The 18,140-nt window shown below is 31.8% G+C and overlaps 1 protein-coding gene across 1 annotated transcript in view; it reads left to right on the top strand.

Annotated features, from left to right (window-relative positions):
- The window catches only part of LOC143243724 (uncharacterized), a gene marked incomplete at its 3' end in the record, with an annotated part of 38,088 nt that extends 28,188 nt beyond the window's left edge, over positions 1-9,900 (top strand). Inside the window, exons 3-5 of the mRNA XM_076487365.1 lie at positions 7,206-7,333; positions 9,302-9,509; positions 9,778-9,900. Coding sequence (XP_076343480.1) covers positions 7,206-7,333; positions 9,302-9,509; positions 9,778-9,900 — 459 coding nt within the window. The remainder of the gene's footprint in view (positions 1-7,205; positions 7,334-9,301; positions 9,510-9,777) is intronic.
- Between the last annotated feature and the right edge of the window lie 8,240 nt (positions 9,901-18,140).

The raw sequence follows: 18,140 nt of genomic DNA on the forward strand, positions 1-18,140 counted from the left end.
AGTAAGAACATTGTTACCTCCAATTATGTAGTGCCATGTGTTTATAGGCTGACGACTTGGATTGACAAGATGCACTCCAGATATTATTTCAATGTTGTCTACGTTGAGCTACATTCCACTTGGCTGGAACTATGGATCCCAGTTCTAAACACAACTGATCTTTCACTAGAACTACGATCTATTAATTCACTGGAATGCTTCCGCAGCAAGATGTCGTTAAATTTTCTCTAACACCTAGTTCTGGAACCATAGAACCAAAACAGGACTGTTTGCCTCTTGAAAGGAAGGAAAGCTATTTAGTTTATTTGTTTATTCCAAGACACTAAGGGCATCATCTTCAGAAGATAGAGATGAACACCTACCTCTACAGTACTTACATTCTTGACGAAAACAACTATCTCTAGATTTTTGGAAGATCCATGAGAAAAAACGTTTCTACCCTATCTATACTAGCCAAACGCTACCTTAGCGTTCCAGCATATTCTGTTTCTGTTGAGTTTATTTAGCATCAGAGGCAAAGCCGTCACACCTGATTGCTACCAACTCACTAACTAGATATTTGAGAGACTGATGTTCATAATCAGGAATACATCGATGAGTGTTTGTTTCCATATTAATAAAAATATGAATTATTTATATTTGTATTCAATAACAGATGAATTTCAGTTCGAATTGTTCGAAAGCAATTAACATGAGTTTGTTCGAGAGGGAAGAGGAGAACGAAAATATATAATTTTCTAACCTATTTTAGTCTAAAATATTTCCAAGTTTTATAAATGACTGTTGGTTGTATAATATTAACCTACGATCTGATAAAACTACCAATATTATGGTCGAAAATAAAAAAATCATTCCGGTCAAAATTAAATATCGTATTCTCACCTATCAACATACGATCACGTTGCATTATCAGTTATGTTCCTTAACCAGGAAATGGTTTATAAAAAAGAGTTTTCTCGGGGTACACTTCCCTAGCAAATTTTGATGTTTTTCGATCTACAGATCCCTATCCTCTTTTGTTTTTTTGTTTTTTGTAGAGTTAATATTTTATCTCTTGCGGACAACCATTGGACCTTTGCCACCAGATTGCATTACAAACTCTTTAACTTTAAATCTTGTCGGTTTTGCTATTAATAATCAATCACTAACCCAGTTAAATTATACATCACGAGTTGGGCAAAGAGGTCTCTTCTGAGCGCAATCGATTGCTTTGTATCTCTTCTTGAGATGCAAAGTGATAAATCGAAATAATTGTCACGAATATCAATACTTCATCAACATCAATACAAACCGCAGAAAACATTACGCGCACACACATAGACAAGAAGCAAAATTAACTAACAAAAGTAAATATATCCCAAGAATAAAAAAAATCACGAAACCATATACTGCTGCATACCATATATTCCCGACATCAGCAGGAAAATAACCAACATTTGGCAGAAACTAGAAACAAAATATGACATTCCAGTTGATACCAAATTTATTCAAAACTAGGCACAAATCTAAGGTCTATACTTTGTAAAACCTAAATTGACAAACACCACACCAACATTATTTATAAAATACAGTATGAAAACTGCCACGACTTCTATATGGAGAAACAAGTAGAAGATTCAAAGAATAGAAAAAGTCACCTTCACGCGTTTTCCAACACTGCAAATCAAATAAACACAAGATAACCGTAAAAAACACCGAATTACTAAATAAAAAAACAAACATAAACAACGGCAAAATTAAAAATCCTTACTTATACAACAACTGAAGCCCAAAATAAACCAATACATAGAAACACCTTTATACCTATATTAATAAATATAATCCAACATCTAAGCACGCCCTCTACATTCCTACACTCAATTACACAACCCCTTTAAACATGTTGTCAGCTATCAATCAGTTACCAATTTCTTTATTTGTGATCCAGGAGTTTATACATATATATTCTTCGTAACAAGTGGGTTTTCTCGTCATCACTGTATGTGAATTATTGTTTTCTATATTGTAGAAAAGTAATTTTCCAACAAAATCAATACATATACAAATGCTTACATCATTCCTGACTTGTTTTTGTCCATAACTTTAAAACAATAAAAAAGATTACACTTACACTAATGCTTGAAGCCATCTGTTCTAAAACACAAGGTTTTACCAATTACACTTATGCATCTAAATTTATTGAGTTGTGCGCATGCACACAAATAGAACAGTTGTCATACAAGAATAAAAATAATTTGATTAAAAGTTATGTTCTTCTCTGTAAAATCATAGCGTTATAAGGGTTCATGTATCATATTTTCTGTGACGGTTAAAATAACTATTACTTTTTGTCCAAAATATATTTTTTAAAATGGAAGAAACAAAATTGGACTCTGTGAGTAGCTATTTTTGTTATATTTATAGCGGTAGTGGAAAGTAATTCAGAACAGTTACAGTATAAACATTACTCATTTTACTCTTTAATCTCGTTTCATAGTGACTTTTACTTTACTAATTACACCAAGTTAAAAAATATCTACTTATTACAATGACTTAATATATTCCAGATTTACTTTTGTAAGATACCACTTTCCTAATTTGAGTTTTATATATGTTGGTTTTCTATTTATTCCAAACCTTTGATTCACTAAATAGTTACACATACTAAAATAAGTCGTTCCTTATTATTTTATATTATGTCACAATCACGCAATCTTCGATCTCAACAGTAGTTCTAACAAAATTATGTGAAGCAAATGAGGTAAACCTTACACAACTTATCGAAACAAAAGTGTCCTTAGATCCTCTGATTATATATGAATTAGCGTTTTATGTTGTTTCTGGATCAGATGAGCTCCTAAATATGCCGCTATATAATATTTACCACTTCCATAGGGAACATTGAAAGCTATAGTATTCGAAATAATGTCCTGTAATTCTACAGCCTTTAACAACCATGAAGTACAGTTAGTACAATTATTCTTCAACAAAAGAATAAAGAAAATTTTATTATAGAATACTTATCCTTGTGAACAATGTACCAAGACCTAAACTCGATAAGGTAGAAATTTTTTTATATCGTTGAAACTGAGTGATATTGGAAATACAATACCTTTTACTAAGTTTTAAAGTATTTCTTCCTTTTTATATTATGTGTTTTTTGCGTTAACAGAGTATGTTTTTAACGTCATTTTTATTAATTCTTTCATGTGTGTAATTCTATAACACTCATTGACTGATTACATTATCTAACAACATTTTTACTTTTTCTTGTTCCTGGGCAGAAAGTGTTATTTCCCAATTGCTTATGCCTAAGTAAATGGTAAATACCTATCTTTCTCTTCAAACTTTGCTTTTGTGACCTTGGAGCGTATAACAAAAACATGATGGGAAACTGTATTTGGAGGCTGATACGTAAAAGTGATTTACATCTCAAAAAAATCTCAAAACTGCACACTTTTAAACATTCTTGTTCGTTTTGTATACCTTTAGTTTAAATACATGTAAATCTTGATTCATATGTTGTTTCATTCAGACCTCATGTAAATAAATATGTGCAAGTTTGCCCGTTTTTACATAGAAAATTTCTAAATATCATTATTCAGGTCACAAAACCAAAGTTTGATGAGAATAATGGCCATTTTCTGTATTTTTAGAACATAAGCAATTAAGGAATAACGCATACTATACACGAATAAAATTTATGTTACACATTGTTATTTGGAATTAAGCACAAAGCTACACACTGGGCTATCTGTGCTCTGGCCACCACGGGTATCGTAACCCGGTTTTCAGCACTGTGAGTCTTCAGTCATACCGCTGTGCCACTGGAGGGGTTATAATACTGAAAAATTACTTTAAGTAAAGGGAAGACAATTAAGACCAAATAACGAGTACACGTTTTACAGTTACAGTTGTATGGTATGATTCGGTAAATGCTCTATAACATAGATGTGCATATCTATGGGTAACTATTTTTTATTCGTATAGAAAATTAGAAGAATGGAAGTTCGACCCTTGGTGTCAGTTGCTGGATGTTTCCTGATTTATCTGGCACTCGGTACAATACTAACGTTTGGAAACGTTACTCCTTACATAACTTCTTACCTGAAACAAAGAGTCAAGAAGAACACAACATATGAAGAAACTAACTGGATTTTCTATGCATATATCTCTACATGTTCATTTTTTGTACTTTGGAGGCAAACTAGGTTCTGTCATTGGACGTCGCTGGAGCATGATTATTGGTTCTTGTATTTTTTGGTAAGATGTATGTTTGTATTTATAGGTAATAATAATAATAACTAATAGAAACAAAGGCAACAGGTCTGTTTAATTCATGGATGTAAATAGTTATAATATACAATTACAACACACCTGTAATTAACAAAACTCAGTATAGATTGTATTAATATACAGACGTCATTATAAATTTGATTTAAAGTAAACGACACCTTTTTACTGAAATAGAGGGTTTACTAAAAGCTGTTTGGGTTTCATGAAGTGAAAATTAATCGTCACTTTTCATCTATTTTAGTGTTTTAGTAAATGAATATAAGCTCTACGTTCCTTTCTTTTTATTTTATGTACTTTGTAAGATGGCAAATTCTACTTTTATTTTGCTATAATTTTGTTTACTGTTCGTTTGAAGTCCCTTTTTTCATTTAGTTGAAATATGTAGTTTAGTCGTACTGAAATATTAACTCATATTTTATTTAGTGCACATTGATTTTCAATATCCACGTATTATTCTTAATTCATTAAAATAATTAACAGCACTGATATTATGTTGTATTGCTAGTAGCAGGTCAGTCATTATTTATGAACTGAAATTTGGATTATTTATACATTTTGTATTCAAACTCATTGAAAATTTCTCTCCGATATCTTATTTTCTCAAAATTTAAGAAAATTAGTGAATATTGAGTTTACTTAAAGCAGAGCTAGAAAAGTTTTTTACTGATAGAAGTGAGAATTATTGTTTTTTGTTTTTTTTGCTATTCATTTACTCGATCAATTAGTACGTTTGTAAATTAATCCTACATTCGTTTCAGTTTATGCTGAAAATTTGAAGTATTTGAATATAGGCTTGAAAGTAAACGTGGGTATAGTAAACGTTTATTTAAGAAACATATTAACTTGTTATCATTACATAAATTGAAATTATCATTATCTATAAAATAATACTTATCAACCGACTTAGTAACAAAACACGTTACTACAGTGGATTGCTAATAGTATAATATTTCTTCAACTCTGAATTTGAAAACACGATGCAAGACAGAAAATTTATTGGGAGTATGGAAATTAACAACATAGGAAGAAGTATTGTGAGGACTTGTAACTTTCTGAACATCAAACACAAATAAAATATCCAGTTAATTTGTTGTGATACCACAATCCTGCAAAAAGGAGATTTTGTTTGTTTCAGATAATGCTAATAAATGCCTTAAGAGATATTTCCATTATTAACTGTGTTGACAAGAGTTCACAGTCTGAGCAGGAAAACAAAGATGACATTGCGATATATGATTATGAAATATGTTGGTAATAAGTAGGAAGATTAGAAATGGTGGCGCTGTAAATGGACAACAAAGAAAAACTGTATGTGTAAAGGAACAGAAGGAAATCCAAAATAATGATACTGTATTAAAAGAGCAAATATTCAAGTAATAAAGTAGAGAAGGAGAGATGGTAATCTTTTGTTTTAGATCTCAAAGACAGCTCTACATGTAATATATATATTTTGTTAATATGAACGTAATGTGTGTAACTCTCGTAATTTTCGTAATGGCGTATTTATTCAAGTTAAATAAAAACATTTTTGTCTGTTAGTTTTGGGATAGCAATAACGTACTGGAGTATACAACACAGCCTCGTAACAACCATAATCACTTATGGAGTGATTGATACTTTGGGCCTTGTCTGTTGTTTTGGTCACCCCGTGGTCACTGCTGTCGAGGTGAGCACAATTGTTTCGAAAATATTTCAAACAGAAATATTTAAAAAACAGATAATTTCACATTTCATTCGTTTAAAAATAGCATTTAACTGTTTTTATTTCAATAGCTATAAAGCACCATATATGTTAACGTCCACAGCTAACCTACAACAGTAATACAAGAAAAGTTAGGTCTTCGAATTGTTTTAATTCTTGAATTCACCATACTTAACTATAAACTCTTATGAGAAGGGTATCGAAAATTATTCCGCTGGGAATCTAAGCTATCTATGTATCTCTTCACGTCATGATTCATTTCTGATATTAGGAGATGTCAAAAAAGCCAAAATGCATTTATCTAGATACAATAGTTATAATATTGTCTGTCCGTTGCGATTTTAGTGACGGGGTTGAAATGGGGCCGTGATGGGGATGTCGTGAAACTTTATAACTGTATAAGTGTAATCTTATAAATTAATAAATCAAGAAATATTTTCCCATTTTTTATGTCTATATTTCATTTTGTACTTCAAGTACATAGACTAACAATAATAGAAGGTTTTAATTCTGTTGCTAAGCAACATATTTTGAGACATTTTGGATCGTGGTACTATCAACTTGCTTTTCTATATATTAGTTGTTCAATCTATTTCATGTTTGTCTCTCACTGGCAAAACAGTATGTCTGCGGACTTACAAGCTAACAACTTGGTTTTTATACTATTTGGTGGCTGAGTACAAATAACCAATTGTGTAGATTAGTGCTTAATTCAAAAGAACAACAACTAGCTGATTTCTAATAATTACTATTGTGTAAATACGTCACGAATACATTTCATGAATGACCTTTATTTTGGTTGATTCACAATGGAATTTACTGACGTTAGACTACTGCCTTAAGTACTTGTTCTCTGCCTCTATGTTGGTGAAACTTGATTTCGCAAAAAAAATATTTTTGAATTTAGATATGACAATTGAGAAAAGGATATACAACGGGGTGGCGATAGTGGTGTGAGCCCCAACATATTTTGAACTGCTGTATGCTCTTCTACGTGGAACGTTCACTATTGTGTAGACGTGGTTTCGCTTTCTATGCACTTTTGAATAATCCCGTAAATCTATAATAAAGTGGATTTTCTGGTGATGCAAATACATATCTTTTCATTAATAACCAGATAATATATAGTTCATACAATACGTTTCTTAACTTACAAAGTGATATAACATTAAACTTGACTATTTCAAAAGACACGCCACAAAATGAATTAACATTTTTTTCTTCACAGTTGTTTCCCAACAAGAAAGGCTTCGTGACAGGGATAGTTGCTTCAGGGTTAGCTGTAACTCCTATCTTTATTAATAGTGTGCAGACATTCTTTGTGAACCCCAATAATCTCCAACCTGCTTCTGATGGGTAAGTTACAAATTTCTATAAACTTTCGTGAAGCTTCTATATATAAAACAGAGACGACTAGTTTTAGTAAACCACTAGTTTACTTTTCACTCAAAATCATCAATATCCTTACATCCTTTTATTTTAACAGTTATTTTCTTCACTGTACAAGTCACAAATATTCAAAATATTTTGAAAGAAAATCATGCTATAATAGAACTCTTACTTATATGACACTGAAAAAATAATTACTGCGCGATGTCAAAACTCCATCTTCGCAAAATCTTTACTATGTGTTCATATAGATTTGCAATAGCAGAACACAATTATCACCGTTTGACTCCGTTTCTCATTACCTAGAACTTTATTTTTCTTCATTCTCAGGTGTTTGTCTTTTAAATTATATACATAAAGGAAACAACTATTCACGTTGGAAGACAACCTTTCATTAATCATGAATTTACATAACTGCCGTCTAGGGTAAGGGTACCCCAGCTAGCCGTATACAATCCACCAGATCTCACACATTATCATTTGAAATCATTATTAATTATTTGTATCTTAAAATATTTAAAATATCTTCAAAGTACTATATGCACTAGACCGTTCTTTCATTAAATTTATTAAATTTAGAAATATTAAATGTTAGTTGTTGAAACAAGATGAATGAAATTTTAAATACCAGGCTGGAGCAAGGTATTCGAAAGACACAAATATTGTATTACATCAGGAATTGAAGCTATAATTTACACATGAGTTTTATTTATTAGTTTTGTGTGTTGGTTTCATTGTTTGTAGTTAAACATAAAGCTACACCTTGGACTATCTGTATTGTCGAAACCTTTTCTCTAACCTTACAAATAAGTCCGCGTTAAGTGTAGTGATACTGTTCAATATCATCATTATAGTATTAAATTAATTCTTACGTCAGTTTATTTTTTATTAACAAGTAAACGTTCAACATTCTTTCAAATACTTTTACAACGATGAAATTATAGAAAGTGTTCCTGCTTTGTTTCTGATAATGGCAAGCGTCACTGGTGGCATTCTACTGATTGGGTTACTCATGTATAAAGAATTACCACAAGAATCAAAACAGGTTAGAGGCGTCTGAATTAAACAGCTTATTAAAGGAACTTTAGGTTTAAAAGCAAATCTTCATCATAGGATATGAAAAAGTCCGACTATTTACTAGTGGCAGTTTTCGTTAAGCGAGCTGGGAATCTTTTAATTCTGAATAGTAAGGTTTGTGTGGACGTATGTTAAATTTCAACCAAATTATAAAAAATAATTCAGTTGTAACCAAATATATTGAACCTTTGGAGATATATGCTCATAACTCTCTAAAATGTTCCATTTAACTTCTGCTCGTGTTTCATGTTGATCACATAATTAATACAAATCTAGATGATTTATAAACATGAGTTGTTTGTAAGATAAGTAACTCCTCATTAAACCCAAACATGGCAGTAAAAGAATTTTTTGGAAATGAGGGTAAGAGTTTTATAGATTATTAATAAGTACCATTACTCAACGTGTTCCAGGTATGTTTGTTTAATTTAATAGTACCTGTTTTTTTCTTCCTTCTTCAGTATTTAAGAATCTTCTGTTAAAAATAGTGTTACTACGTATTTCTGAAGAAATTTTTGCCTACGTGAACCGAACCTGTAAGGCCAGATGTTTATACTAATATAGAGAACGTTGGTGGAATTAAATTTTCATCTAAAGAGGTTTAATACCAACGAAATGTAGTGTTGTTTTGAAAAACAACTTTAGTAAAACGAAGGCTTAATCAGTTAATTTAAAAGAGTAGAAAATTTGGAACTTCTGTTTTCCATTATATTGTGTTGTCAGTTTCTATACATATAGAAGAACTTTATTCATATTTCTAATCCAGGAAGAAACAGTATCCAGTGAACTAACACATATGTGCAAAACGTCAAGACATTCGTACATAAAAGAATCAAGTACAAAAACTCTGGATTATAGAAAAACAATAAATAATGATAAACTATCTACGTCATTGAAAGAAACTCCAGCCAATGCGAATGCTGACGACCAACAACCGTACAGAAATAATGAAGCTGAACTTCAAGTGTTACCAACAGAAGCTCTTAAAATGAAAGAATTTTATCTTTTGTCAATAGTTTGTATGTGCTCATATTATCCATATATGTTTGTGAATGTTTTTTACAAGGTAAGTAGTATCTGTAATTTTTTACTACCGTAAATAAAATTAACCTTTAAAAATATTAATTATATTTTCATTATAAACCGTCTTCATGTGCGACATGAAACAAACTCTGCATGCAACCACTCAGTGCAGTTTTCTAACCTTATATAAAATAAGCAAAAAATTATATTTAGAAACTAAGTAACAACTCCAGGACTGTGTTAAAACAATCTAACCGGAGTGATGAGAGAAAGATTTTTCATTTATAAATTACTTTCTTACTGTTTTTCAGACATATGGACAGACGTTTATAGAAGACGATACATTTCTATCTATCGTTGGTTCTGTAGCTGGAGCTGTTCATGCTCTCAGTCGGGTGACTGTGGGCTTAATTCAGGACCAAATATCTTACAAGGTAAAAACGTGTAAAGGAAGTGATTGAAATTATGTTGCGATTAAAAATTATTAAAATAATATTTGTTGTGTTAAATGTATATATTTATGGTTAACCAGTAAGATAAAGAGTTTAGAATAATGAAACTTGTGTCTGTGCTCTGCCGCATAACAACATAGTCCATTCTTTGCTTTCTACATAAATCGAAAATATATCAGTGTAATAATACTCAGAGATAAAAAAATATTGAAAATAACGTTGAAAAAAATTTTTTTTGAAAAAAGTTTAAAACAGTTTACATTAACCCAAAGAAAATAATTATACGAATACTTTCAGATTACTCACCTAAACAATCGATTTGATAAGTACTCTCACATAAGTTTTCTCACAAAATTAAAAGTATAAGAAACATGCACTTAATCCAAACTCTGGGCCGAATAATGTGTACTTATAATAAGAACATGTCTCTGGATTAAAAATTAAGATTTTTATCCTTCTTTACAGCTGTTGTTTTATGTTTCTTGTATTTTAAATTTGTGTTTTATCTTCAGTCACTTTAAGTTATAATACATTTCATCTTTAGTTAACGAGTCTTCTGTTGCTGGGAATACAGACAATATTACTGTTCACTATGGTAGCGACAACTCTTGAAGGAAAAGTTATGTACATGATCTGGATTTGTGGGCTTCATTTTACATTTCCTCTTGTTTTGTCTGTATTCCAGCTGCTCTTGCTGAAGTTTTGGATCGAAATACACTGCTGAAATTTTCGGAATGGTAATGTTTACATCAGTAAGTATTCAACATTATATCATTTTTTTTTACAAAACAAAACTAAATAAATATTTCTATAAAGAATTATTGAACTATACATAGTCAAATTTCTTTAAAAACCAACCCTCATTGTGAAAGTGTAATTACCTTAAAACCACGTTATCTTCTACATTTGAAATTATAAGAAATAAAGTTGATATATTTCTACAATACATTAGGTGAACATACCGAGTTTTAACTAATAATTCATGACTTTTATTTCAGACGGCTTCCTTCTTTCTCTGGTCCTTGTTTATCCATTGCATTATTTCTTCGTTGGGATGGTTTGCTACATTTTGTGTGACAGCGACTGTTTCTTTCACAGGTCAGAATGATTTTGTTTTAGTTTAGAAACAAGAAGTGTTCTATTTTACTGTGTTTAAATATCAGCGTTTGTTTTTTTATCATTCGTTTCTTTGTAAAAAAAAATAAAACTAAATAAATGCCTGATCCATAACGCAAATTCAAAGTATCATATTTTGTTGATAAATAAAACAGTCGCAATCTGAGACACTCAAGAGCAAGGAAAACCTTTATATTATTTGTATCCCACCTGGTCTAATAAGTTCCTCCCTTAAGTGAAATGCATCATGGGGAATGGATGAATAATTATACACTAATCGTCTGGATAAAGCGTAAGGGAGCAAAAAGATTATTTTTTAAACGATTAGATTAAGCGTAGTAGTGTTTTTTTTAACAATGCAATTATGAAATTAATATCTGTTACTTAATTTATGGATTAGAGTTATCTCCACATATTGGCTATGAGATTGATATACATTTGTCATGTAATATAAATTACAGTGAAAGTATTTTATAAATTAGTGAACATATATATTATGATTGCCTTAATGATAAATAATTTATAATTTTATTATCATATACCTGTATGTTTGTTTTTCCTTTTCATAGGGATACTTGTGACAATATTTTTCCCTGAAATACAGCGTACACAATTATTAATATCAAGAAATTTTGAGAGACAATGCGAGGGTACTAGTTAAGAATATTTTGAGCTTAAATTTTTCTTAATACTTGTTAATTTGTACATGCTTTTAAAACTGTAACATCAACATAGCTTTCAATTCCTTTGTAATCATTATATAATAAAGTATAGTAATGTTTGTTCATCTGTAGCTGCTTTGATAAAGATTCCTTTAACCAACCTAAAAATATAGTAACACAGAGATATTCATTAGCTGTCTTATGTTAATGGCTCATTGATAATTGACATATACTTTGACGTCTTCAGTAACATAGTAAAATAATGTAAACTGGAGTACAAATGTATTTGTACAGTTAATCAGGGCTTTTGTTTAGTAATGTGTTTAGAATTTGATGAGACCATAGGATGAAACATTGAAAAATAAAATATTTTTTCTGGATACCAACTGTTTCTCTTTTCTAAGTATATACAAGTATTATCATTATATATCATATACAAACAGTGCTATGAATGTTTTGAAAGCTTATGTTTTCAAAGGTGTTTATTTCACTTTATTTATAACATGTCTTTTAGAAAATTTGCAGAAAATCCTGGTTTGTCAAAACCGAATAAACTCTAAGTCAAAAAGTATACATGCATTAAAAACTTGCTGATGATCAAACTTGTTTTTATTTCTTTTGTGATTATTATCTCAAAGAAACGACTTCTGTTCTACGATATTTTCGAAAAGAAAATATAATCCGAGAATTCTGTGGGTAAAAAATATTTATGTAAAGATTTTCTATTCTTGAAACAAATAGTTGAACATAGTGTTTTATAAATTATTATTTTTAACATATCAATTATATACGATGTATTTTGACGAATGTTTAATTAATATTTAACAGTTAATTTTAAATAAAATGATTTAGACACTAAAACTCGATACAACAATATTTGTATATTTTCAAATGTTATTTGCTCACACTTATACCAATAACTATATACTACTATATACCAATATAGTAATTTCAAATCATTTAGATTTTAAAACAAAAGCTGCTAACTTACTTTTCTGCAGTTATTACAATTCACGTTGTTTAAATTATTAACTGTTTATCAATCATATAATAAATTCGTTACTATAACTTATTTATACAGATTGCAGAAAATTGTGTCTTTTATTAATGATAGTTACTAAACTAAAACTAAAACTAACGTGGCAGGGTTCAGTTTAGAGAGAAATCAAAAGAGTTGGGGAAGTTCAGGAACTTTATAGTTCCTCTTCGTCTTTACGTGAGAAATGTTTTAAAATATCCATGGAGTTTTACTTTATTTTTAACATTTCAAAAATATTTGTGAGTGAGAGGAAGGACGGAAAACTGGACGAAAGCAGCGAAAGTGAAGTGAGCCAGACTTTGGCTCGGAGATGGAGAACCCGGCTGGCAGGGTTTTATTTTTACTTTAAATTTGACTGGGACTGACTGGGTAAACGGCCCCTTTCAGAATGATGCCAGAGACCGATGCCAGAGATGTTTGGGAAACGGAGTAACCAGAGAAAACCCACTTTCACGGCCTGGCCGCCGAATAGTCTACCGAATAGTGCCCGACTGGGGAAAACTTGGGCAAACTAAACTAAACTAACGTCAGGTTCAGTTTCGGAAGAGTTCTCTCCAAGAGAGAATTCAACTTTTCGGAACTTATAGTTCCTTATTAACATTTAAAATATAACAATTCAAAATATTTGACTGATTTTTAACATTTCAAATAAGTGAGGAAAGGAAGAACTGGACGAAAGCAGCGAAGTGAAGATGAACCAGACTTTAGCTCGATTGGAGAACCCTTTCGGCTGTAATTGATTAAATTTACCCAGACCCCTTGACTGGGTAAACGGCCCTTTCGAATGTGATAGTTACTAAAACAGAAAGACTAGGCTACATAGAGCGGGATAGTATATTATATGTAGGGTTATTTGAAAGGAATTTTATTCACACCGTGAGTATTTGTTTCTGAAGGAATTTCAAAATAATGAAAAACTGGCATAACTAATTTATTGATGTAAATTATTTAGCAAATACCTGCTTAAAATACTAACACATAAATATGATTCCAATATCATTCGATTTATCGTGTTATACCGGTCTGAGGCCATTGGTAAGTTCATTTTAATATTTTTCTACTTGTTGTTATGGTTTAGTAATATCTACTTCTTTTAACACAGATATTTATTTAAGTTAAACATATATTTAGAAATGAATATAAGTTACATTGTTAAAAATATATTGCGAAATTCCTACCTGTTTCCCAAAATGTGAAGAGTTTCGAGTACAAAAGACACCAATGTATGTTTTAAGAAAGCACTAACGTTTGTATCTTCAGGTATTTTTCTGAAATTCCCTAGAACTACTCCCATAAAGCTTATAAAAGATAACCAACGCATCACAGAGTGATAATGTTATATTGTTGGTTTGCTACAGTTGGCATACGACAAACTTCGGAAGCTATAACTTAGTAACGATTATTAGGAAAACTGCACTTGGAAAACCAAGTGTATGGAAACGTCTTTTTCCAGTTCTCTTCACGGTAAAATTACTCATGAGACTACTGAGCATAAGCTGGCTCAACCTTTTTAGTACTGTATCGTTCACGTCACTGCCGCCAATCGAACTCTGAATCTGTCAAATACCAGTGATTCAATTCTCATAATAAGGGCTTTTATTTGTAATGAACAATTTTATATATTACAAAATACCTTTGATAGGAACAGAATGCCTTTAGATTAGGGCATTTTTTATTTAACAGGTACTCAAATCATTCTATGGCATTTCAAAAACAGTAATTTTAAATGAAAATTATGGACACTAAAAAATAAAGTCTAGAATGTAATGTACATGATATGGGGTTTCTGGTACATGGCAAAGGGCCTGTTCGAGAGGTTGAGTGACTTATCCATCGAACTCATTGGCTTCTTTTAGGGCATAAGAAGCTTTTCCTAGGAGTGGGTCGTGCTTCTCCATGGAAGTGGCATGCCAGTTGGTTGTTTGGCTTTGCTATTTAACATTTAAATTAAAAATAAATACAAATTACTCGAAGAGAAAGCGGATGCATATACCCAAATTATTTAATTACAGTTTTAAAGCAAACTTACATATATACACTTATCTTCCCACAAAACACTTTCTCCGTCTATTTAGCGGCACGGCATGGCTAGTTGGTTAGGGCAGTCGACGTGTAATCTGAGGGTCGTAGGTTCGAGTCGCCGTCACACCAAACATGCTTGAAATTTAAGCTCTAAACCATTGAAGTATGTAGGTCAATCCCACGATTAGTTGGTAGAAGACTAGCCCCAGAGTTGGCTGTAGATGGTGGTGACTAGCTGCCTTCCTCTAGTTCTTACATTGCTAAATTATTGACCTATTACGCTTATGTAGCTTTGGCCGAAGAAGGTGAAAACGTTATCCTGTAATTTATTTTAATACCTATACCAGCCGTCTTCAGGATACATTTTTACTTCAAGAAAGTTTCTCGTCCTCATGAAAAACTATATTATTAATAGCTATATCAAGTGTCACTACCTTATATTCGCTTCAAGTGGATTCCTTAATATCAAAAACAATAATGTTGCAAATCTTTTTCATTATTCATAATACTAACTGAAAGTTAACATCGTGATGTATTTTAATCGTCATTTCTTCATGCTCATTATCAGTATATAACTAAACAATTAAAACTGAAGAAAAGACTCTTCAAGATTTTGTGTAAGTGTAATTCTACAAAATTCATATTCTAACTGAGAAAAAGTTAGGACACCCCCACATTCATTCTCACTTAAAATGGCTTAACTCACACACAGGTGTATCACACCAGGTGCACATGATTAGAAGATCGTTAATCAGCATTTGGATTGAGGCTTGCCCTATTTTAGCATCAAACATTTAGTTTGGTGTGCTCCTGACTGTTGAAATGAGAGTGAGCACAATGGTGAGAGCAAAAGAGTTGTCTGAGGCCTTCGGAAAGAAAATTGTAGCAGCTTATGAGTCTGGTAATGGATTTAAAAAGATCCCAAATTCTTTCGAAATCAGCTGTTCCACTGTCCGGAAAATACTCAAGAAGTGGAGGGCTTTCAAAACAACTGCCAACATGCCCAGGTCTGGTCGTCCAAGCAAGTTCACCCGAGAGCAGACCGCAAGATACTAAAGAGGTCTCCAAACACCCTAACATGTCATCACGGGACCTACAGCAGGCTCTGGCTACTGTTGATGTGAAAATGCATGCCACTACAATGAGAAAGAGACTGCACAAGTTTAACTTCAGGAGTTGTGCAATGTGGAAACCTTTGCGCTCTTAAGAAACATCAAGGCCAGACTGAAGTTTGTAAGACAGATGTAGACAAAGACCAGGAGTATTGGAATAAAATTGAATTATTTGGACACCAGAACAGATGACATGTTTGGTGTAAACCAAATACAGCATTCCAGGAAAAGAACCTCATACCAACTGTGAAGCAAGGAGATGGAAGTGTCATGGTTTGGGGCTGCTGCTGCAGCAGGACCTGGACAGATCACAATCATAGAATTCACCATGAATTCTACTGTGTATCAGAGGGTGCTTGAGGATCACTTAAGACCATTTGTACGAAAATTAAAGCTGAAGCGGAACTGGATCCTGCTATAAGACAGTGACCCGAAACATACCAGTAAATCCACCACGGACTGGCTGAAAACCAGGAAATGGAGATAACTGGAATGGCCGTGTCAAAGCCCAGATCCTAATCCATTGACATGCTGTGGGTGACTTGAAACGGGCTGTACATGCAAGAAACCCCTCAAACATCTTACAGCTGAAAGAATTCTGCATGAGGAGTGGGACAATATTTCTTCAGACCAATGTCAGAGACTGGTAAATGGCTACAAGAAGCGTCTCACTGCAGCTACTTCAGCCAGAGGTGGTAACACTAGTGTTTAGGGGTAGGGTGTCCTAACCCTTCCTCAATTAGAATATGCATTTGTGTAGAATTACATTTCCAGAAGATCTTGAAAAGAATTTTTCACTTTTAATTGTTTAGTTATGTTCCTAAATCTCTCACTATTGTTAAAATTGAGATTAAATATTTATATATCAAAATGTTACAAAATATACAGGCTTTCATTGGGTGTCTAACGTTTTCACATGACTGTATGTAGTGCCATGTGTTTATTGGCTGACGACTCAAATCGACATGCACTTCAGATATAATTTCAATGTTGTCTCTCCGTTGAAGATATCTGTTTACGCCAAGCTGACTCAGTATGAACTACATTCCACTTAGATTTGTACACTGTGAAGACATTGTTGATATTTCTTGTGTTTTGTAATAAACCACACAACTATACAATGGGATATCTGTGCTACCTACCACGAAACTTAATTTCAAGAGTTTTAAGTCCACAGACATACCGCTATGTCACGGGAGGACATTGTGGATATTAACAATAACGACTGTATACCGTGCATTGTAATAACAACAATTTAGACTATGAAAATGTCAAATGGAAAGCGTGAATATACATTTAATAACTAGTCAAATATTTTTTACGTGAATTATGTTTACCATACATTTTCTGTAAATATGATGAATATTTATCCCAACTGTGTTTACAAATCTATCTTATCAACATTTGTTATAAGTTATACACCAAGCATAAACCATCAATAGAACAACAGACAGCTTATTTGTACTTACCAAAATGCAAACTGTGGAACATACGTCAACTAAAAAGAATCTTATTGATTCAATGTAACAAAGACAACAGATCAGAAACATAGAAGAAACGGGAAAACTGTCATTCGTTCTGTCAGTTTTATGTTCATATTAACGACTGCCGTTTTTCATGTAGTTATGGTGGAAGAAAGAAAAGGAAATTTCACCGTAATGACAAATTTCTAATACTGTGGACATTATGAAAAAATTATTATAACACACGTACAAACAATAATTAAGATACGTCACATTTTATTTGTTACAGCTGTAGTTTCTTGTGTCCGTGTTGTTGTGTGTTCCGTATTTTTTCAGTGGTGTTGGTTCGTGTCTATGTATAAATAACGAAATTGAAAGCGAGAACTGCAAAAAACATATTTTGATACCTATTGATAACGTGTTTTGGTATAGAACAAAGGTCTGTTGTTTAGTGAAATTTATCTTTTCACGTAAAATATTTTGAACGTGTTTTCCTGTTTTATACTTGAATATAACATTTAGAGAGAAAACTGTTAATCTGTTGAAAAATATTATAATAAATAAAGTATAACGTTATTAAAGATGTTTCTATGTCAAATACGACACTGAGTATTAACTTACTTAATACCAATAGTTTATCATTAACAATTATTGTTTTTAATCATAGCTAATACTTCAGTTATATCATAGCTATTTGTTATTTTACAGGTTGGCTATGTCATTCCGTTACAATATTTTATTAATATGTCTTCTTTTACAATATTTCAATAAAGTTCGTTAGTAACATATCATTTTTATGCATTATTTT

The sequence above is a fragment of the Tachypleus tridentatus genome, unplaced genomic scaffold (assembly GCF_004210375.1).
Source record: "Tachypleus tridentatus isolate NWPU-2018 unplaced genomic scaffold, ASM421037v1 tig00037297_pilon, whole genome shotgun sequence".
NCBI lineage: Eukaryota > Metazoa > Arthropoda > Merostomata > Xiphosura > Limulidae > Tachypleus > Tachypleus tridentatus.